General features: G+C 41.8%; 1 protein-coding gene across 2 annotated transcripts in view; it reads left to right on the top strand.

The window, feature by feature from the left end:
• Nucleotides 1-3,372: 3,372 nt before the first annotated feature.
• SULT4A1 (sulfotransferase family 4A member 1) overlaps nucleotides 3,373-24,358 on the top strand; it is a 30,688-nt gene continuing 9,702 nt past the window's right edge. For both annotated transcript variants that reach the window (XM_055809053.1, XM_055809054.1), the window contains exons 1-4: nucleotides 3,373-3,665; nucleotides 21,056-21,186; nucleotides 22,605-22,685; nucleotides 22,816-22,942. In XM_055809053.1, coding sequence (XP_055665028.1) covers nucleotides 3,497-3,665; nucleotides 21,056-21,186; nucleotides 22,605-22,685; nucleotides 22,816-22,942 — 508 coding nt within the window. In that variant the 5' untranslated portion in view covers nucleotides 3,373-3,496. The remainder of the gene's footprint in view (nucleotides 3,666-21,055; nucleotides 21,187-22,604; nucleotides 22,686-22,815; nucleotides 22,943-24,358) is intronic.

Here is a 24,358-nt window from a genome sequence, read left to right as displayed (position 1 = left end):
TGGAGGGGAGCTCAGTGATTTCCGTGAAGTTGGTTCCAGTTTACATCATTGTGAGAGAATCTAAAAATTTCACGTACATTTTTCCCTCCTGCTTCGTGAGGACACCACATAGCTATACATTCTGGGATTAATCACATTACAGAATGACTTAAGTGTTACAGAAAAGGCTGGGAACACATTCAAACAGACCAAGATACTGTCAAAACATTTATTTTTTTTTAAACAGAAAAAAGTCAATCCACCAAAAATTATTTTGCAGGGTACATGTTCTGATTCCCTCTACAACTCCTCTCTGGTTTGAGGGTAAGTGAAACACTCCAGCATGGTTCATCTGTTACAGAGTATCTGACTTTTATTGAGCTTTAATACTGAATCATCCTCTGGTGGTTTGCATATACCCTTGAGTAACTGAATGATGGTCTACCAGCTTCACTATTTTTGTTGTAATTACCCTGTTTTTGAATGATGCACTGCCTCTGAGCACAATGTACTGACTCTAGCGGTTTTTTTACAGGGAATTCCTAAACAGCTTTCATGCATTTTGTGGTTCATCTGTATTTGAATTCCAGCAAATCTGATGTGTCTCAGATATGTCAGATCTGAGTAAGCACTGGGCTGGTGATCTGCCTGCATGCAGCAAATCCTGTATGCTTAATATCCACACACATAGATCAGCTGTGCAATTTGTGCACTATAGGTCCAACATCCCTACGTCAGGATTTACTGCACTGGTAACACAGGAATGACCTTTCCAAGTGCAATAATGCAGGGCATCTGGTTTCTCAGCCACATTGGGCTCCAATTGTTCCTTCATTTGAAACATTGTGAAGTGAAAGCATCCATTACTAAAGAGGTAGCTGCAATTATTTTTGCATCCCGTAATGCCTGCCTGGCTTTTTGCTCTACATAAGCTGATACTCCACCCCAAGACACATTTCTACAACTCTTATTAACTTAAAAAGAAAACAGAAACTGAAGATTTCAATTGTCAATATGGCTTCCTCCACTTGATGTATTGAGCAGAGACCATATCCATGCCTGAAGGACAAAGTTAGGAATATTAAAAAAAAAAATTAAAATTAAAAAAAATATTAATAGAAACTAGAATTCAAGTCTACCAGTTTTGTTGGACTTTAAAGTTATTTATTACTGGTATAGCTCAATATTTTAGAACATCAGAAGACTAATAAATACATTTTGCTTCAAAGGTTGGCTAGAAAACCCTACAACTCTAGGTTCCATGGAAAACTGCAATTTTGAATTATTTTGTTAAACAATGAAAATAAGAAATCAGGCCATTTAAAACACCATAGGAAAGAGAATAACAGGCATCAGTGCTAGAATGCCAGTTGCTTCTGGGTTTACAATATCGCCTTAAAATACAAAACACCAACTGCCCAGCTGCCTGTTATTCTGGTCAATTTTTCTCAAAAAAAAATTTTTTTTAAAACTGGAAAACTTATTTTAGGTATCAACAGATAATTCTGATTCCAGTGTCTTGAAGAAGTAGACTCAAAACTAAACATAGCATTACAGGGGCTTGAACCTGCATTATCGGTTTGTAGGGCAAGTCTCTACCAGTCAACCACTGACTCTAGGATGAATTTTTCTCTCAAAGGTTGGTTTTTCATTCAATGAAACAACACATTTGATGTTAGTTTTTGGTGTACTTTTCCTACCCGCTCTAACCATAGTTTTAATGTCTGCAGTTTATTATTCATGTGAACAAACATAAGTAAGCTATAGAGAAAGTGTTCATCTACGCATGCTAGTAGATGGAACTCTAAAGGCTGAAATCAATGACTGTCCTGAACTATTTGTACTGTTGCTTTTCCTAAGGTTGCTCCTGTAGAATAGACAGTTTGACAGGACACAACCTCTGGCTGGTTGCTGTTTGCAATTCAGTAAACTCAACTGAAATTAGCTATGATTTACTCTCTAGTACTTAGAGATGTGTAGTTTCTAAGCCATTGTACCTTCTTCCCTGACTTTAATGCTTCTTCGTATGTTTATTTTTTCTCTCAAACGCACATTTAATATAAGCACTTTGTATCTAAAGCTTTCAAAAAACCCTCTCCGATTGTATTTTAGCACCGTTACTAAAGCATATATAACTAAACACAAAATAAAGTAACTGTTAAAAGGTTTCTAAAAGTAAACTAACCAAAACTCTTCACTGACCTTTCTGGAAGCAATAGGAGTCTTAACTTTGTTGAACAACTGTTAGCTTTTCATTCATGCCAAACCAAACAGCATTGATTTCTTTAGTACAAACAGATCTTAAGAAGAGGTTAGAGCTTTTATGCCTTCCCATCAGATACTAAATAGGCCTTAAATACCCTGAACAGCAGCACCTGGAATGTCTTGCCCATAAACCCAACTGGGAGTGCTATTTGAGCTCTGTTCCAGGCCTCATTTGAACTTCCAGGAGCAGCAAGGTTAGAGCTCCTGTGTTAAGGGTGAGCAGACAGGGCTGTAACCTCACAAACCAAGCCCCCAGCAGTGCTGGGACAGGGGTGGTTTCAGCTGCCTAATTACCACCAAACAAGGTAGGTTAATAAATCAGTTCTAATGCCAGCTTGGGAAGTATAGTGAGCAAGTCAGGGCTGGCAGGTTATGTGCTGGCTATCTGCCTAGGCAGGGGCTGGATGCTCGGGCTGGACCCCACCTGTGAGATGCCCCATGCTGTAACGAAAGCTGTTACCCTACAGAATGCAAAGAGGTCACGTCCAAGAGATTGGGAGGTGGGGACCAGAGTGAAAAGCTTGCTGTGTTAAAACACAGGTATGGGTTTAAACTCGAGCACTGATCTGGAGAAATTATCTGTGCTGCTGAAAAAGGTGTGTGTGTGTTCCCTTACTGGCTCTTACCCACCTCCCTCCCACGCATCGTGCCTGGGCGCAGTGCGAGGACGGGGATGAGTCCCTGTGCACCTGAGCGGAGCTGCTCGCCCCCCGCCCCCCCCGGCCGGCCATCTGCCGCCTGAGGCCGGGCCTTAGCCGCTGCCGCAGCAGTGTGGAGCCGCGGGCTGAGGTGAAGCGGGGAGGGCATGTCTGCCCTCCGTCCCCTGCCGGCTGCGGCCGCTGCGCTGAGCACCTGAGGCGGCCTGCCCGGAGTGGGGCTGAGGGGTGGGCGGCCATCCCCCGAGGGGCGGCCAGGCACCCGGCCGTCCCCTACCAGCCCGCAGAGGGGCCGAGGGGCGGCCAGGCACCCGGCCGTCCCCTACCAGCCCGCAGAGGGGCCGAGGGGCGGCCAGGCACCCGGCCGTCCCCTACCCGCCACAGCGGCTCCCGCGCATGACATCACCGCGCGCGCAGCCCATGCGCCGCCGGGCGGTGCGGCCCCGCCAGCCCCGCGCCCCCTCCCCGCGCGTGCGTGGGGGCGTGCCGGGGGCAGGGGCTGCCGCGCCGCGCCCGCCGCCGCTCGCCCGCCCGCCCCGCCGGAGCGCCCGCCGCCCCCGCACCTCGGCCCGCCCCCGCGGCCGGCAGGGAGGAGGATGGCGGAGAGCGAGGCCGAGACCCCCAGCACGCCCGGCGAGTTCGAGAGCAAGTACTTCGAGTACAATGGGGTGCGGCTGCCGCCCTTCTGCCGGGGGAAGATGGAGGAGATCGCCAATTTCCCGGTGAGGGACAGCGACGTCTGGATTGTCACCTACCCCAAATCAGGTAGGCGGGCGGGCGCCCTCCCTTCCCCTCCCCGCCGGGCTGGGGGCCGCTCTCCCCGGTTCGCAGGGCAGCCGCCCCTGGGAGGTGCCCGCTCGGCCGCGTCCCCGCCCGGCGGCAGCGCGCAGCGGCGGCGTGTCCCCGCGGGAGGCCGGGCCCGGGCCTGCGCCCGCCGCCCGTGCGGCTGGGGGGGGCCCGGCGGCCTCGGAAGCCCCTCTGAGTTGAGGGGGGCGCCCGCCCTGGGCCACGGGCACGGCTGGGGCGGCCCTGCCCAGGGTTGCCCACCGAGCTGAGGTACGAGCCAGCGCCAGGTGACTCGGGGGTAAAGGCGCTCCCTCGGGGATGTGAGGTCTTGCTCGGTGTAGATGCGGAAAAGCGGGAATGTGTGTAGCATGCCTGCGTGCGGATTTCTGATGTGGCACACAGGTTTGCTGTCAGCTCTGCAGCCCTCCGTACTGCACTCCCGAGCCGGCCGCCCAGATTGTTCTGGGAGAACATGTGCTCCAAGTGCAACCCTTGCTGCACGGTCTGAATTACCAGAAATATCCCCCGTTAGGCGGTACAATTGTGCAGTTCTCATGTAGGCATATCCTTTGGTCGTTTTATACCATTCGGGTGTCTGCTTTTAGTGTCCTATTTATTGCCCTCTCCATTTCCAGGCAAAAATGTTTGAACAGAATTAACATGGATAAAGTGCAGCCTGCGAAGAGGCAGACAATATGGTAGCTTTGTAACCCACATGATAAAACCAGATACTTTTCTTAAGCACGTTGAGTGACTTTTTTCCTGATAATAAGGAGTCTTTCTAGAAAATTCAAAGTCCGCTGGAGATAACAGATGTTAGCTCTGTAAATACTCTTGTAAAACAATCTTTCAGTATTGTAGGTTTCTGACATTCTTCATTGTTTATTGTATGAATGGCTAATGCTTTTCAGTGTCCTGGTGTGCTGCTTCAAACAAATTGTCTACAATGCAGCATCTATTTATGTTACCATTTCTCAAGCAGTTTCAAATATTTGTCTTCACATTTTTTTGATGCTCCATTACTAATGATGCTGTTAAAGACTGGCTAGAGCTTGATAGATGCATACATTAGATAAGGGATAGTATGTAGACAGATGGTTCCCGAAATGCTAGTATTAGGAGCAGACAGCCACATCTTTATCATTCTTTTGAACTGTCTTCTTCAAGATTTATAGCATACAGCAATAATGCTATTTAAGTTTTTCCGTTTTAAGATCTCAGGTTTTTGAATCTAGATTTATGGTGTTCCTGTGTTAGTATTGCACCCCAACTTCATATTGGCAGATTGTTAAATATCCTCAGCTAACCTCGGTTTTCAGCAGCTGGGCACAATATAGCTAATAAATCAGTTGGCAATAGCTTAGTTTTGGTGGCTATATAGTTGGCTGTGGAAAGCCAGCTTGCATAATCATATTTAATTTGCTGTGAATATAGCAACATCAGACTAGGGCTCTTGGGACCCTGGCTGAGGCTGGTGGCAGGGAACTGTCCACTTAAAAACTGTTTTACTGGCAGGGCTTGCTACAAGAGGATTTACCAACAGTCAATGTGAAAGAGAGAATAGGAAGATTGAGAACTGGGGCACCAAACCTGAAGGTACAGTGTTGTGTGGAGGAGCTGGGGGAACAGCCCTGGGATCAAAATAGATGCCGTATTATTTTACTTGCCAGGAAAGGCAATACTGAAGTCTTGAGGAATCTGATACCCTTGTCATGGGAATAGGCTCTAGACAGTAATAAAGCCTGCAAGCTCCACCTTTAGGTAGCCTGAAGTCTACAGAGACCCTTGGAACTTGTTTTGTCAGCTGATCCTGTGTGGGTTACAGCTCAGTGCCTTATTTAGGGCTTCTAAATCAATTATCAAAGGGTCTGCTGACTAGGGACAGGCATTTCAGTAGAAATTAGGCTGCCCTAATATGGTTCCCATTGATTTAGCCAAGGTCGTGCAGGAAGTCTACAACAAAACCAGAAATCAAATCCAGAACCCCAAACACCTCTGTATTTCCTTAACTACAACTTCATCATACATCTACTACTGCCTCTCATAACACTGACAAAGATTTTTCTGTTTACTGAAGCTAATGAAAATTTTCGTAACATTGCTGTCATCAAAAAAAAAAGTAAGTTTACAAAACAGATTTCATGCACAAATTATATTTGGGGTGAAATATTTTGGCTTTTTTTTGGTAATATTTAAAGGTAAAACATGGTTGGAACTCTTGATCTAGTTTCTGTTAATAAATTAAATTTGAACAAAATTTCAAGAATATTTCTGATAGAATTTTAGGAAAGTGAAACATGCACCAATGTCAGACAGGTTCAATGGAAAACTTCTGTTGTTCTCTAAGGAAATTGGTTTTGTTCAGTGTTTCACCAGCTCTCCATCTGCTCAGACTGCGGAGAAGATGCAAACAAGTCTGTCTGCTAGCAGTGTGAAAGGCCAGAGCCTCTAGCTCTTCGGAGCCCTATGCTAGAATTTAATAGGAGGAGGCTCCATCAGTAGCTGTTGTGACCGTATGTTGGTTTATCTGACATACAAATTACACAAGTGGCTTATAGGGTCAGGACTGCTTCAGTAATCCTAGGGACTGATGAAGTAGTATGTATGCCATTTTGAAGATGTGATACTCCGCAAGACTACACAATACAGCTCTAAATGTGAAATGGAGATAGTGCTTGGAAATAGTTACCGATACTGGTAAATTGGGAGTGACCCAGGAAAAAGCTGGTCCAATAATGGTAGAAAATTGAATGTACCAGTGGCCTTACTGGGAATAATGTAATAAGCCTAATGGGAAATGGCTCTGCTTTAGTGTGATTTCCACTGATGGATGGCTAAGTAATGATACTCCTTGTATCTTAATTATCCTTAACACCTGTGTCCAATCAATGGTAACAGCTTTTGGGAGCTGCTGGACTAAACCCGGAGACTCATTTAGACATGTGAATATGTGGAGGTACTTATACTTCTATGTATGCATACAGTAGAACTGCAATTACAGAAAACTTTATCATGATGTATCATTTAAAATCAGGTGTGCTACTGCTCTTGAAGAAATGGAAGTCACAAGTTGTGTCTTTCATGTAACTTTGTAGTACAGAATGGGCAGGCTGAATGGGATGCACTGAGATTTACAGCAGCTGTAAGTGTAAAATGGAATACCACTCTAAAATTAATTAATTGGACCTCATACAACAGGTTGCTTCACAAGTAAGATACAAATGCAGTGTTCATAGGAGACACTGTACCTCTATCACAGCTTTGCTTGGATCCTCTCATACTGTGTGCTTTTTGTACCCTACATGAAAATTAAAATTCTCCTCTGTGAACTTAAACTGTGGAATTAATGAATAAGCAAAATTTTTTCAGTATTCGCTCAGTCACCATGCCAAGAGCTAGATTAGCTGTCTATTAAGGTCAATAATTTCAATGGAATTAAATCAGTCCCTGAAGTATAGTATTAAGTCCAGGTTCACTTACTATTTTGCTGTATCTTACAATGCTACTGTACATGATCTGTCCATTTGCTTTACTCCTAAGTGGTGTACAATAGCTCTCAACACCATCCTGCATCTGTTCTGAATGAATGTGCATTTTGCATTCTTGGGTCAAAGCCCACAAATTAATGCCTTTTGTAAAACTGGTAATTTGAGAAAGTGAACTATTTACATTAGTAATGAAGCTGTCTCTCCCATGTTGTTTATTTTGCCAAATAATTTTCTGGGATTCTGTGTGGGAAAATGTCAGTTGTTGGGCAAGTATTAGCTTCAAGTCCAGCTAGTTCATGAGAACTCTTGCATTTAGCACCAGACAACAGGTCAGAAGAGCAAGTGCTGGATATGGTCTTTATCTGCCTGGAGGTGGTTTGTTTTTTTTTTATAGACAGCTTTTTGAATTTTCCTTGCAGCACTGGATTCTTATAACAACCCATTAGCTTGTAGGGAATATGATGGCTGACTCTAGGCCTCTGGCTTAATGAAGTGCCAGCAGTGAATTTGCAGATCAGTTCAAGGACAGCTTTTGTGTGTGTACATTCATTGAGTTCTCCTCTTTCAAATTCTTTAGCGCTTACCTCTGGTGTTACATGAAATCAACCAGAGAAGGTTAAATCGAGCTGTCCATTATTTTATTTGCTTAAAACATTCTCTATGTACAGAAGAAGGTCGTGCTTCTCATTGCAACTGTTGGTTGAGTGCATTGCGTGCATTGTGGGTTTTCTGTCTCCTCCTGTTTCGTGTGCCTCTCCCACTGCATGCATACCGCTCTTTTTATCCTCTTCTATTTCCAGCACTCCTGAATCCAACACCTCCTCTTGCTGGGACACTGGCATGCCCTTATCCCTTCCCTGTCTGATGGGAGAATCGCTGTCCTTCCTCTTTCTCTGCCAGGGGCTCTGTCTGCACTCTTCCATGGCCCATTTCCCTGGTACTATAATCCCTGTTAATTTTTCCATGCCAGGGACACTATGTGCCCCAGGGTTTTCTTCTGTTATGGGGAAACAGTTGTATGATCCATTGACCATTACAACAGTGACAATCACAACTGCTGGGCTGTGAACCAGATATAGAGGCCACAATGAAAACCCCACTTTTCTTGTTTGTCTCATTCTCCAGTAAAATTAATAGACTTCTGCTTATCAATATCTAGAATATTCTTTGATCAGACACAGCACTTAAGTTATTACACTTAAGGCAAAGGGAGGCTTGAACCATTGGGGATGTAGACACATGTAGTTTTTATTTGGCTGTGGAATTGGTATAAGGGCTTCTTATCGCTGGCCTCTTGTTTCTTCCCCTTCACTTTCCTATAGCCTTAGCTGTCTGTGGGACCATGTTATAAAAACATACTAGCAAAATGTCTTGATCTAAGAAAAACACCATAAACAAAATGTACCAAACAACTATGCCTTGTATGAAATCTTGCTTTGTTTGTCTTGTGCAATCCTACCCTTCATGGTTTTCTGCAGACTATTAAATATGATCTCTTGGCAGTGAGGTTACATTTACCAGGAAAATTGGTTTCTGATTCTTTAAGCATTATTGTACTGCACAATAATACTTACTATTCAATATAAAGAGTATTAATTGCTTGACTAAGATTATGTGGCTACACATGACCTATGCTTGAAGGATCATTCTGCAGTCTATGGACATCTAACCCAACAGCTAACATGCCTGCAGTTCTCTGCCATAGCAATCAGTGAGTAGGTGACAGGTCTGTATGGAGGTGTGTCAATTGAGTATTATGTCAGGGAATTGCTGTGCCAGTGGCCTATTACCTGCCTGTAAGCGTACCCTCATTATGGCTTTGTAAGTTGTACTTCTGCAGTGCCCTGGCTTGCTGCATGACTAGCCAACATGTAGTAGTGGCCTCTGCATGATGGGACAGACTGATAAGCCTAAGCACAAGGAATCAAATTCTCACCTACCCAGCTATGCATAGGTCTGACGCTGCTGACAGTCAGTCCTGATTTGCAGTCATAAATGAGAGGAGAATTGGACTGAAGGGTTGCCCAAGGATGTGCCCAAGTTGTGGGAGTTCCTAGGCTGGGAGCTATCAGACGTAGTGACATGAGGCCACTGTGGTGGATTGCAGAGGTTTACCCTGGTAATGGGAAGTCTGAGATGGCCTTACGCAATTGTAGGTAAGGCTCCTCAGGTAACATGAGCATCCACATGGATATTTGTATGTTAAATTAGCTGATTTGCCTTAATTTCTACTGTTCTCATATGGAACTCCTCCCAAGAGTTTTGTTGGTATTTTGTAACAACCGTTTTGCAGTTGCAAAAGAACTAGATTCTGCTATTCTGGATTTATAGTCCTATTCTTTCTGCAGGATTTTGGTGCCTTGAGCTTAATCCATTTTCATTTAAAGAATGTATGCAAATGTTACTGGCCTGGAGGCATGGTGCAAGAAATTATGAAGCTGGTGTAAAAATCAAAACACTTTTACACAAAATACATTTGGGATTCTTTTCCTTTGACCTCTGTTTTTTGAGGCAATATTATGCACACTTAAAAGCTTTTCCCTATGACATGGAATGGTAGGAATCCTCTTAGTTTCATGAACGTGAATGAGCAAGTTAGTGTCTTTAAAATCAGAATATGGTATTTAACTTCTTTCTTTTACATTAATATCACAGTTACTTGGTTTCTTTATGTTAAGTAATTTATAAAGCTCAGATACCATTCTGTTTTAATGCGATACGAATGTGCATCAGTTCTGATACCAACTGGCCAAAGAGTATAGACTTGGGCAAACAGAAAGGGAGCAGCCAACTGCATTGGCTGATGGAGACACGTTTTTGTGAGCTGTCCTTTTAGGGACTGATGTACAGGGTCCATATTTTAATCTGATTTCATGCTTTTGCTGACTTAAGTCATGTTCCTTCCATCAATTAGAAGAGTAAATACTCTGCTGCATAAACTCACTTCATTGAGGACTACTCAGATGCAGAAAGTAACACCTGTATGTGTTGCTGGGGGTTAGGGCCACTGGGTTTCTGTGCTTTGAAAATCCCTTTGAATTGGGTCTATCTTCTGTTTTATTTATGTATAGCTCAAAATACCTTCTGGTATTGACTTAGTCTTAAATACTTCTAGGCAAAGAAATGATAAATCAAACCATCAAATAATAGGTGATTGAAGGCAATGTTAAGTTTGCCACTGATGCATTTGACTTGATCTCAATGGGAGTAGAATTGAATAGGTCCTTAAGTGCCTCAAACAGGAAATAAAGGTGGAAAAGAAAAATCTGTTGTTAAGGAAAACTTATTTTTATCTGCTAGCAGTGTTTCTCTCATGAGCCTTTTATCAAACCAGCAAAGAGATGTTACTAGAGACAGGACAAATGGTTCAGAAGAATTCTCCAGCTAACTAATAGGTTTTGCTGAGTCTTTTGCAAGTGTAGCGTAATTGCTTCCCTGCTGTGACTAGGAACTTGTTTTGAAAGCTGGCTGGGGGGGGGGGGGGGGGGGGCAGTCGGCGAGGGGAAGGTTTTACCCTTTGTGAAAAGTGTATTATGGACATATGAAATCACTGTTGACTGGATTAGAATCATCCTAACCCAACAGCCAGTCATTCTGACTTCATAGTAATGTTCATCTTTTATAATAAAGATATTAATTAAAGGATGCAAAATGCTTGAACATTGGACTGAATTAGATTAAGCACGCTTAATTTTTTCATTCTTACTATGCAGTCTTTTATTAAATGCAGATGTTTTTCTTGTTGGGTACAGTAGGGATTCATATACCCTATGCTGCAGGGAGAGAACTACCCCCATATTGTCCCGTCATTGATGCAAGGTTTGGTATGCTGGGCATGTGATAATGACTTTTTGGATAGAGATTCAGTGACCTTGGTTAAGTCGTATAATATTTTTTTGTCTGCATTTTCCACTGGAGGCATGTGGAGGTATTTCTCCTCTATCAGAATTTTTCATGTACAGTGACATGAAATGTCTCTTGGACAAAGGGTGTCACCTACTATCTGTATTTTCATAGAGAAGCTAGCAAGTTACGGCTGTGAAATTGAATTAAGCATCTAAGTATTAAAGCTGAGCACATAATGCTAGTATGTAGGAATGTATTTTACCTCTCAGTGGGATGGAGCAATGAACAGAGGGTTAATCATGTGAAGCACCCAGCATTCATCATTTCATCCCTATTCAGAGTTTCTGTAACACCTTGGAGAATCCAGGAAGGTGGGGTACTGCAGCTGCAATAATTACGGCTCTGTCTACCAAAGTCTTTCACAGACTCATACAAATAAATAAACCATTTATGTCATGTGTTAATCCTGTAATAATATTGCAAATTCAGAAGCAAGAGAAGTGTTGTGCTGTGTCTGTGCGCAGACAAGACAACATGGCAGAGGAAGTGGTCTATCATTATGACACTACAGCCAAATTGTGCTCTAGGCCTAGGAAAGCCCCTGTGGGGGGAGTGAAGGGGTACTGAGGAATGTCAGGAAGGTTGAAAAGTAAACCAAAGAGTGCTGGAGAAACAACTGAGGAGGGAATTTTGTCACTACATGCCAAAATCTATAATTTAAAAAGACAAGCTGATTTCATATGCTTTTATCCTCCTGCTGTTTATAGTACAGGATGTGAAGGCCATCATCCTTTATAAGGCTGCAAGTTCTTAGATGATGTATAATGACATTAGAGTACCATATGCTGTATAGACAATGGTGCTGAATTAGCCCTTCACTGCACTCGTTGCATGAGTAATAAATCTAAGGCAACAAAATGAGACAAGTGTGAAGCAGGTGAGGTGAGAATCATGTTTAGAAGATGCACTGACTACACATACAGCCGTCCAGATTTGGCAGTATGTTGGTTGCTTTGCAGTGTCTTGTTGATTCAAGGCAATCATAAACCCAGGTTAACCATCCAGGTAAAGGCATGTTTACTGCTGATCAGAGTTGCCAAAGTGGCACAGCACAGCTACAGACTTTGCTGAAATTGGATTGCTCTATGCATATATAGCTGAAGTGCACATTAATAATGATCAGTGTCAGTGCTTCTGTTGGATCACCAGTGCTTTCTATTGGAGATAGTGTCTCCTCTTCAAGGATTTTGCTGCAGTACTGAGAAAACCCATGGTGATATAGATTGGCTGATCCCCTTTTGTATTTCCAATTAGATCTATTTCCATTACTAATTCTGAAGAGCAGCAATAGGAATAGACTAGAAATGGCTTTAGTTTGCCTAAAACTGCGATTTAGCAGACAGAGGGAATGATTGTATGCTAAATATGAATGGGGATAGGTACGTTGCAAAGAATGGTTTTGCTGAAGGCAGCTGTAATTTGAGGGGGATTTTGTTTGACACAAAATGCTTTATTCCCTGACCTTAAACAAGCAATAGCTGCCTGACCAGGCTGCATAGTTTCATGCATAGAGGGTAAACAGTGTTTCTTGAAATTCTGAAACTAAAATGTGCTGCTTCTTTTTAATATAGAGCACTTATCTGCAGTGGTTTCACATTATACTGTTGGTGTACTGCTTTCTTGCAATTTAACTACCTAATATATGCAAATGTACATTAATGCGTAGGCAGGTTTTGCCTAACAATTTTCCTGGAAAGGACTGAAACTGAGGCATAGAATTGCATTTTCAGTAGTGACAGACATCTTCTGAAATATGCTTACCATATGGGGTGAGGAACTTGTTCACAACAAAGAGTATGAGAACTACTTCAACACAAGTTTCTAATATGGGTGCCCTGTTTTCTCCTGCCTTCTGATTCTGCTTCAGCTAGCAGAGCTCACTGAGGCTCTGCATTTAGCCACAGACTATATTACGACTCTGTAGAACAGAACACAAAGTGATAGTTAGAACAGAACACAAAGTGATAGTTGTCCTAAAAATCAGTGGCACTAAGGGTAATGATGCGCTTCTCTTCCATGTAAGGAAGTCCTTGAGTGATTTTAAAAAACATCTTGCCATTACAGCAAAGTTCTCTTCTGCATTGTTATCCTTGGTACAGTGTTGTGTCACTTGTACGAAAAGGAAGGGAAATTAGACACAGTGGGCAGACTTTCTGTTAGAAATTATGAGCTCCTCGTGGGGTAATGTGTGATGCAGTTTAGGCATATGTTTTATATAGGCTGTAAAAGGCTGGGAGAATAGGACTGCTGGAGGAAGCAGAAGGGCAGGATACAACTGAGGTAAGACTGGGGTAAGGGCATGTGCCGCCTTACGTATGCTCCTTAGAGGCGGTGAGATTTGAAAACTTGCCAATACACCTTTTGCCCATCAGTGTGAGGAGTTAGATGACACGGCTGAAGTTTGCCAAATAATTTTCAGATGTTTGAGACAGAATCTGCCCTGTAGCACATATTGGCCAATCAAAGTACTCTTCCCCTGTGAATTACTGTCCTGTTGGACAACCCTTTGGTATGACCCTACGTGCTTGCAGTATTATCATGAAAGGTGTGGTATCGCTGAACTGGGTCATAAGGATGTCCATCAAAGGGAGGAACCTGGGGAAACAACTGAGTGTAGTGGGTTGACTTTAACCTGGTCAGCCTTGAATATGTGTGGGAAGGGTGAAAAGGGATGTCATTCTGTCATAGTTGGTAACAGAGCAAGCAGTCTTATCTGTTATTTTCATGTTCCTGGTATATTATACTCTACATTCTTTTTTTCTGTTTTAGCATGATAGATGTTGTGCTCTTATGCCACAGGAACGTGCTTAGTGAATAGGAACTGAAAGATAAACAGTCGAAGGGTATGGTAGATGTCCTCTTCTAAAAGCTCTGTGCTAGTGTGGGATGTGGGTGTCCTTAGCCTGCTGTTTGTCATTTCTCTTAAAGAACCACCTGCAGAGTATTTTGTAACTTCACACAAATTGCTTCATTGGTGATGACATCTGATGCGGACATGATGAGCATCCATAGACATGGACATACTTACCAGCCCAGCTAAAGCTTAGAGAGTGAAATACTTTTCCCTTTGAATATGAGATACCAAGAAATATTAGTTACCAACAGATACTAGCTGTCAAGGAAGGACTTCTAACAAAATCTGGAACACCTAGATATGATGAAATCATGGACATGGAGACAAGCATGAAAACACAAATCATGACTTAACAAACAGAAAGCAAATAAAGACAAACCTGTGGCTTGTTTTTAATCCTAGGTTTTGAGTAATCTGTGAACTGACTTAGTTCTTAGAGCTGTTAGTATACTACTTACCTTGCTGCAGTGCATGTGAGGATGTTGTGGCTTATTAAGGGGGGTAGAAAAACACTTTTTGCCCTAGCTGTCCTCAACAAGAAGCCTTTGTCTTGTGGACCTGTGCCTGCTGAAACAGATCGGGGTAGCCATGGGTTAGATGCAATGGTTAAGGGAGTATGTGACTCTTATTTTTCTTCTGGTTTTACGAAGTCTAAAGTAGGCAACACAGACATTCCAGATACTTCACCATGGCTACACTAGTAAACTAGTTCACTAGACAGAGGCTCTGACAGGATGTCATCCATGCGCTTTCCTTGCTAGCATGTTCCATGACAGTTTTGCTCTCTCCTAGACAGTGCGCTCCCCAGCACGGTGTGGGAGATAGCTTCCTAGGAACAGTCCCTGGCTCCAGCTGTGGATGAGGCTGCCTTGTTTTGGGAAATCAGTCTCTGTGGATGTGGGTTCAGCTGTCCCCCATGTCCTTCCAGAGAACAGGCCCTGGTGTGTTCTGTTTACTAGTGTTGCTCCAGCTTTAGCATCCAGCGTGCTCGGAAGTGTCAGCAGGCCGCCTTCTCCAAGCTGCTTCTGCTGGTGTTAGGTATGAAACATACCGCATCGCCTGCCTCGCTGCATGGGAGTGGAGATGCCTCAACGGTTGGTGCATGATCTGAGATGCACTGTGGTCGATTCTACACTTTTTATCCTGTCCTCCATTGAGTAGTTGGTGTGCTAATGTGAGGGAGAATTAGGACTCAGGCCATTTTTTAAAAATAGTACTAATGCATTAGCTGAAAATAACACTGTTTTGTAACCTGTTCACTAAAGCGGTGCTTTAGGTTAATGTATTATACATAGTAGCAATAATTCTATGGATAATACATGTATTTAAACAGTTCAGTGACAGCTTTTTTCATCAAATGGAAAGTACATTTTAGTTCTAAATAGGTTATGATTTTCATAGTTTGCTGTTCACAGTCTCTGGTGAAAAACATTCAAAATGCAACTCAGACCTAATGGTCTGCATTCTTTGATGCAAGTCAAGTGAAAGACAAGCAGAATTTAGCCTGTTGGTTTAGTTTTAAAGCTAATAGCTGCAAGTGGAAAAATACACTGATTAATATGCTTACTGAATGTTGCTGGAAATCACACAGTTAACGCTTGTTTTAAATCCAGTCTTATTTAAGCTGTTGCCATCAGTTTCAGAAGATCTGGATTCTGTTTTCTCATGTTCCACAAGAGTCCCTTGACAAGTCACTATTGAATTTAGGGGCATTTAGGCCATGTAAAAGGGGCATTAATCTTACAGAATGAGTATTCAGTCCTTTCTGAAAATCAGACCTTCTAACACATATTTAATAGGTCAGTCAAAAATATTGGCAGTGTAACATCACAATTTCAGCTTTCATTCTGAGTTATGAGTCTCATCTAGGAATAGAAGAATTGGAAGATACAGTATCAATGTATAAAAATACGTTATTATTAAAACCCTTAATGATAATGAAAAACCCTATTCTTAAGCCAGTTGGAATTCCACGATGTAGGAGAACTTGAACGTATGGACTTCAGAGATATTTTTATGGTTTGGAAATTGTTTTCTAATGGAAAAGTCTAATTTTCCCTTCAGTATTGTAGGGTGAAGATGAATCTGTCATACTTACCTGGAGATACACACTGAAATTGGTTAAAGGGGAATGAGCTTGTATGCAATTAGGACAACTGTGTGGGGAATCGCCTTACAGTGCTTGCTAGGCCAATCTGACAGCTTTAGCAACCTTCATTTTTAATAAGTACTTGCGTCTACCAATGCTATAAAAAAATTATGAGTCATAATGGTTCCATTGCATTGTATTAGCTGACACTTGATCAAGCATTGGTAGATCAAATAAAGTGCACCTAACTGGGAGCACTAGAAGACTGTTAATACTAACATTAGTATTTCTTTATTTTATTTTTCCATGAGTTTTCCAGACAAGGGGTGTATAAAAGGAACATACCAAAGACCCTTGCATCCTTGAGCTGCGGGTTTGTCCCATGTTAGCTGATATGGAGGGGAGAAAACTGAAACTACATTAGAAACCATGCAGGGAAGCAAAATTCCACAGGAAATCTTATGTTTCCATATCTGGTACTTCACTTTGAACAAATTTGTGAGGTTCAGTGGCTACAGGGGAGTGTGTCAGTGGCCAGAAAGTAGTAAGAGAAGCCAGAGAACAGCTGCACTAAGGAATATTTCTCCCTCCTATAGAGACTAAATTTGATGTCAAAAGACATTTAACACATAGAAGCATAAAGGAGTAGTTGGCGGTGTTTCAGAGTTTCAGCTGTCTTGCTGTGCTGTCTGGTTGCTGCTGCAGCAGAATACCTACTGGTTAAGTGGAGGCAGTATGGCCATGAACTGACTTTCAGCTATTGTTGCTGAGGCATTGGCCATGAAAAAGGGTACAAATGAAGGATTCCCAGTCATCTTAGGGGCTGCTGTAGGCATGATAGGATTCTTAATGAGTCCTGATTTCTGTGCATCATTAGGCTCCACAGAAAAGGACAGTGCAGCCCAACTAACACGCTGTCAAACTGCTGTGACTGGGCTGTTTTTGTACATGGTGTTATACAGAGTGGAAATACAGGTTCACGGATAATTTGAAAGGCTTCCCTAAAAACCTGCAAATTCTGGCAGTAGCTTATCACAGCTGTTTCCCATCCTGTCGCTTTGGAGATTTTGTGATAAACTGGAACACTGTGTTTTCTCCTGAGGTGTTGTATTGACGTAACAGAAGAGCTTGTCAGGGAAAAGCATTTCTCAGGTACAGTGCACTGAAGTTCCTCAGATGCTGACTGACTCCATTTTAGTTTGAACTGGATAAGCGTAGATGAATTCCATGTTTGTTTTGGCAACGTGACCTTGGAGGTAGCAAGACCAGCAGTCTTCCTGCAGGATGAAATGTGGATCTGTCGCAGCTGGAAGAAGGAAAGGTAGAATTGCTGGGTCTTTATGCCTGTTGCATCTGGTGCCTCATGCCCAAACGCTGACAAATTAATCCTGTTTATCAGTGACTGTTTACTCTTTCTGTACCATCCCAAGAGAGGCATGTATGTACATGCACACACATTCAGCAATGCAAGGAGAAAACAATGGAAAATAGTAGAGACGCATAAGATCCGCTGCCTCCAAGAAAAAAACTTGGCTTTATGTGCGTACATGCTAGCTTTTCCACTTAGTGACCTAATCCTTCCTTTACTTTCACTTAAAGCGGGTAACCCTCAAGGGACAATAAATCATTGTTGGCAGACAGGCCAAAAATCTAGGGAATATAAAGATAAGCTCTGCATCTTTTTTTTTTTTTTTTTGATTTAGCTTCCTTCATCTTTCCTTCTCTCCAACAAGTATTTTCCCTTTTACTAAGAGAGTTTTTGTGCTATTTAGATCTGGCTAAGGTTTGTGATAGACTGGGATTATTGGAGGTTATTCCTGTAATCTTTGAAAATCTTAGTTTCAGCAATTTACTCTAGCTTCCACCCGTAACATCTCCATAGACATTGATTTAAGTCAGTTGGTTCAAATGGCAAATTACTGTGTGTTTTATATGCAGATGGAGAATCAGGGGCTACAGCAGAAGACTTGCATTCATCTCCCAGGCAAATTTGGTAAATTCTGCTAGCCCCAGTCTAGGCTTGGGCCTCTCATCACGTGCATAGGTACAGTATCCCAGTTTTGTTTGGAGCTCGTGTTCCCAGGGGCTAGACGATCTTGCCCTAGCAGCTAGGTCTGGAATTCGGGCTGCTGTTTGTCTGCTGCTAGGTTAAGCCATCATTTCTAAACTGGAAAAGCATTCAGCTCAGATACCTGTGATTTAACTTGAGTTGTTTTTAATCCTAATAGAGATGTGAGGAGGTTTATATATAAAAGCTTTTAGCTTTTTTTCTTTTAAACAAATAAGCATCTGGTGGTTTAGTTTTCTTTAGAACAGTAGATCAGGTCAGTCATAATTTTTTGTATGGGGCTCTTGGGAATGTGTGTGTGGGATAAATGATAATTGATTAAGGGTGACAAGTTAAAAAATCACAGTTCCCTCAAAACTTAAATCGCTAGTTTTCATTTGCAATAAGACCCTGAAAATCCTAAGCAGAGTAACTTAAGTGTAAATGTGGGAAAAAATCAGCTAATATAGTGAGTGACAAAAGTGAAGACTAGAACAGAGTTCATGGGTGGGAGAAATCAGGATCAGTGGTCCTGCTGCAGGTATAGGGAGGAGAAACTTTAACCTGCTGAATGGCCAGAAGCCAGACATCTAAACCATCCACTTGTTGTCGTCTTTGTTGAAATACTGCAGAAATACTGCTTGCTGTGTGGATTGGAATAGGGTGCTGGAATATGTGCAGCGTTACGTACATAACTACAGTAATCTGTGTATGTGCACACTAATAATTAGCACTGAGGTTCACCGATTTAAAGCACTGTTTTAAAGAACCTGTACTTGATGGAGATTTTTATTTTTCTGCCATGTGCCCAGTATTAATCTTTCAGTGATTCACTGTTTTTGATGGATGTACATTTAGTTGAAGACTTCTGAGCTTCCAAAGGCCCACTTCCTTCTGAATCAGAACCCATCTTCCCTATCAATACGCCTTTTCCTGTCTCTGCAGTGCTCCATGGATCTGCTAGCAATCGAGCCAAGTCTAGCACATGGCCACGGGTCTGAGCAGAACTAGGTAAGGCCATGGGGGCTGTGCTCCCTGGCTCTCACCTCCTATTTAACTGGTGGATTTTGTGGAGAGCTATTAGGGAACATGCTGCTCTTCAGAAGTTTCAGCATAGTTCTGCCTCAACCCTGTGGCCCTTCTGTATTCAGAGGCACAATGGAGATGGCTGGTTTTTGCCTAGAGATCAGCTGAGTAATGAAAAATTAGAAAATCCTGGTGGTGGTGTTTATCTCCATGCAGTTATTCCTTTTCTTTTTATGGAACAGGGTTGCTGTAATAGCATTTTTCTTTGCAGGTAGATTTGGAAATACAGAAATAAATTATGGAAACCAGGGTGTCCTCTGTCAGAATAAATGTTTAATGAGGACAAGGGTTGTGCTTATTCAGAGTCACAAGGACTGATACTGAAGTACTATATGTGTGTTAATTTTAATGTATAAAATATATGCTTGGACTTAAAAATGCGGAGTGAACAGCCTCAGGGGCAAGCATGCATTAAATCTGACATCTGTCTCTGTGGGTGATGGTAATGGAAAAGTGTCTTTTTTCTTTTCTTTTTTTTTTTTTTCTGTAACCCATTTTAATTTATCCACTAATCAGTCAGGAAACAGAGGAATCTTAAAGTATTTGCTCTCCAAAGCAATTTTTGGAGGTGTGTGTTCTTTGACATTGCATCCTGATTGTTCACTCTAACTAGCCTCTGAAGTACATCAGCTTTTTTTAACTCTTCTAGCTCAGATTAAAAAAAAATATCTGAATAACGGTACACTAGTTTTCATTGTGTTGGAACACCTTACAGAATTTTTACAAAACATGTCTGCTAGTGTGCACAGTCATGCTAGTTAACATGAATTAACTAGTGACTGTTACAAATGACTTAAAACTTGTAAGTTATTTTCAAGTTAAAATGGGAACAAAAGTGTGCTCGCAGAATTTGCAGCTCATCTTTCCAAGGACATGAGATCTTGAGGTGGGCTTGGGCTTTCTAAAGAGTTCTGGAACAATTACTGGTTCCTTTAGGCGACATGAGAGAATAAATCCTGGTCTCATTTTCCTTACTGCTCACAACTCTTAAATAATTAGTCTGTCACATGTGTCACAGTATCCAGGATGTCCCATGCCTGTGTGACTTGCCGTCTAAACTGTGGGGTCTCTTCCTTGGTAGTTCGCTTTTTCTCTTATTGTTCTGTTCCTCTGTCTCAACAAAAGCCTCTGCCTTTCTCTTCATAAGCCTCTGTCAGGTACTTTTGAACCTTTGCCTGTTGTAAAAGTTTCCTACCTGCCTGAAGGTAAAGTCATTTGAAATAGTTTCCCTGTTCAAATTTCTATTTGGAATAACTGGACTTTGGAAAATTAATAGGTATTAAGGCTATAATAGCTAATGCTTGCTTTGTAAATGTCCTCGGACTGGAGAGAGATGTAACTGGGGCCTCTAAAGCTTATGACTAACTCACTATGCATTGATGCATTGTGGTTTATCCAGTCCATAATGTGGAGGTATAAATAGACTTTGAAATCATTGCATAACAGCAGCATTGACTACAGTTTAGAATAGATGACACTGGCAGTTTCCCAGTATGGCCACTAATGGCATTTTGTGAACTTGTATAATCTGTCTGCTTAATTTTTTTAATTTCTAAAATGGAAATAGTAGTATTTTGCCTAGCTAACATTCACAGGGGAAGAACTCTTTAAAAATGCTTTGCAATTCACAGGTAAAATTATTTGGAGACAGCAACATATTTAAGTTATTACTGAAGAAAAATCTCAGGTCTTTTACGTGAAAGGAGATCTTCATGTGTTTTAAAACAAAACTGAGGGTGCAGACATGCTATGTTAAAACAGTAGTTACAGCCTGAGTCCGCAGCAGATGTTAAGGTCAAAACTTACCATTATTTCTATGTCTAGGTCTCCCTTCATATGCTTCTGTTTAGATAAGAACTGTAATACAATCTGTTCTCTTTCATTGTTTGGTTTATGCAGGCACAGGCTTGCTACAGGAAGTGGTATATCTAGTGAGTCAGGGAGCTGATCCAGATGAGATTGGACTAATGAATATAGATGAACAACTTCCAGTCCTAGAGTACCCTCAGCCTGGTCTGGACATCATCAAGGTACAATTTATTGCAAAGAAAGTCTTTCAGCATTTGGATATCTTTTTCCTCAGTTCCATATTTAGCATTTCATTTCATCCTGTCCTTGTCCTTTTCATCACTGGACTTGCTCAGTTTATGGGAATGATTCGAAGTATTATTAGGTTATTTTAAAATTGCTTTTATCAAGCTTTGTTATAATCTATGTAATGCTCTAGATGTTTCTCCATGTCCTAAATATATTGCCAGTGGGTTTTCTGAATAAAAGTTCAAGGGCTCCCTTGCTTACGTAAACAGAAGCTGTCCAAATGAGGCAAATTTGCTTTGATTCCTTCCCTGAATTTGCAAAAGAGGAACTACAAATACAGAGATCTATGGATCTGTAGACCCACTGCTCTGAATTTATACATCTAAATCCTTAAGAGACCCATGATCTCTGGATCTACAGACTCTGTAGGTGTAGTTTGAGGAGTCTGAAATGTTCTGCATGAAATGACTGCCACACTATTAAGAACCACTTAGAGACTAGTGGCATGGCATATAAGTGTGATTTTTTTTTTTTTTTTTCATTGCTGTAACTACTTCTGATATAGGCATATCTTGGAATGATTACGCAAAATACTGGGCTCCATCCTGTTAACAGCTACAGTGCTTGTTGAATTGCGCTAGCTAAGGCTGGCATGAATAGATTTAAGCTGCTTCTGGTCAATGATAACTGCAGCTTCGAGAGTATTTAGGGGTCAGAAGTTGCTTTTCTTTTTCATCTGTGTGATGCCTAGTCCAATGAGATGTCAGTGCTACCCTGACGCAAAGAAGTGCTGGCAATAGTGAGAGGTTTAGTCTGAGATTGCATGTTGCTACCTATGCTGTGTGATAGCAACTTGATCCAATGTGGATTTATGCAGTTTTTAGCTACTAGAAGATGATTTGTGTCATAAGACGATTTTGTTTCAAAATACAGAAAAATAACTCTGAAAGATGTTCATGCACTCAGATAAGCCTTTGGATTGTCTGGGCCCAATTCTGAGGATAAAATAAATTGCAAGAGTAAAATAGTTAGGGGTGGGGTTTTCGGAGCTTCTAATATTTCTCAAGGAATTTTGGTGGAAGTATCAGTAGAAACAAAGTTAGTTTGACACTAAGAATCCTCAGCTATTTACTCTTTCCCTGAAAAGGTCCTACAAATGGGAGTACCTTGAAAACAAAAGGGAGGAAAAAACCCAACAACCCCCCCGACACATTATCCAGCCTTCTGATATTTAAAACAGATGTAACTCCCCAACCAAATTACTAGTCCCAGACCCCTATTAATTTAAGAAGTGAATTTGTAAATGTGACTCAGTATATTAAAGAGCCTCAAGTATGACAGTTCAGGACAGCTCAGGATGTGCCAAAAACTAATGCACAGTAAGAAGTGTTTCATGTCTGCTTTATTTTAGGAACTGACATCTCCTCGCCTCATAAAAAGCCATCTACCATATCGTTTTTTGCCTTCGGACCTCCATAATGGCAATTCAAAGGTAAAAATGAAATTAAATCATGTTTCTTTAACTATATTGGCAGCAGTTGTTTAAGTGCTTTGGGAAACAGGGTGGGGGAAAAGCTTTCAATAAGATAATTATTTTTCTTTTACACCCCACCCCATCATAGGTAATATACATGGCTCGCAACCCCAAAGACCTGGTGGTGTCTTATTACCAGTTTCACCGCTCCCTAAGGACCATGAGCTACAGAGGAACGTTTCAGGAGTTCTGCAGAAGGTTTATGAACGACAAGTGTAAGGAGCTGTTCTCTCTGCACACGCTGTTACACATTTATTTTCATCTCTGCATTCCTTCTGCAAGTACAGAAATGAACTGGATAAAGGTGCATTTGTTTTGCATATACAGCAAGGAGGTTGCTACAGATAGCGCTGCATGGACTTGTCCATGCAAACTATGGCCATGCCTTGTAAATAAAAAATAATCACCTTACAATATTTGATCCCATGGGCTCAGCAGTGTTCCTTGCTTAGCTCAGGCAAAACTCTGGTCTGTTTTTCTAAAATTCAGCTTGCAAGTTACCAGGTACCTTGTGAGAAGTGGTATCCCAGCATCATTTGATTTTAGTTGTACCACACTGTTGGCTACTTCTCAGGAGTCTTTCTGTTCCTCAGGTGTTCGTTGGTTTTTTTTTTTCCTGGTATCCCTTTAATATTTTGATTTCATCCAAAACCTAAAGATTTGTCCCTTGCAAGATATCAGTTAACACACAAAACCCTCTACTTTGCATGAGATTGATCTGGAGTTCATCAGTAAGTTGAAGTGAGCCCCTGTAAGAAGGCGGTTGCGGCTGTATGAGAATGCAGTAACCTGCTTTACAACAACAGCTGCTCACCCAGGAGCTCCTTTGAGTGAGGGCTGTTTGATGACCCACCCACCCACTGTGATCCCACTCGGGCTGCACTGCCTTAAGTAGCTCCATTGCACTAGCTCAGTAATCTTAGAGGGAGGGCAAGCCCCATGTTCTCATGTAACTGGCTGCCACTGGGCTTTTTGCCAATGGATTGCCACACTTTCTAGCTGGGAAGAGAAAATTTTTACTGCCTTCTATTTCTCTACAAAATTTTCCCTGTAATACCATAATTTGACACTAAGAAGTCATCAGGTGCCTTGTGCTCTGAGAGCAGGATTTCCTCTACATCCAGCGCAGCAAACGTTCCTTCAGCCTGGAATTTGCAGGACTTGATGCTGAAAGAGCTGTATAATACTGAAGGGAAGAAAAACATAAAAACCTACCAATGGAGGTTATTTAACAGGCCTTAAAAACCATTGCTACTTTCTCCTGCAAGTTTGTGCAGGGAAAGTTAATGCTCTCCTTCCATTCCAGTCCACTTTCAGGTTTTTCTTTTGCATTCCCTGAGAATGGGATGTTTGTTTGTAGCCCATGATCAGGAAATTCTAGACCAGAGATATAAAGAAGACACATTATAAGGCCTTCTAAGATAGGAGGAAGGTTCTCTACTCTTTTTCATATAAGTATTCCAAGAGTTATTTATATCTTGTAGCAGCTGGTTTATCACAACCTCCTAGAGTTAGTAAAACATCACAGCATGTTCTGTGTCCATAATTGGGCAAATCGAGTGTTGTGTAATGCAGTAAATGTAGCATTTAGCTAAATGTTTTCATCTCATGGAAGCAATGCAGCAGCAAAA

The sequence above is a fragment of the Falco peregrinus genome, chromosome 6, assembly GCF_023634155.1.
Source record: "Falco peregrinus isolate bFalPer1 chromosome 6, bFalPer1.pri, whole genome shotgun sequence".
In the NCBI taxonomy this organism is placed as follows: Eukaryota; Metazoa; Chordata; class Aves; order Falconiformes; family Falconidae; genus Falco; species Falco peregrinus.
Note: the sequence above shows the minus strand (reverse complement) of the source record. Positions and strands in the feature narration are given on the sequence as shown.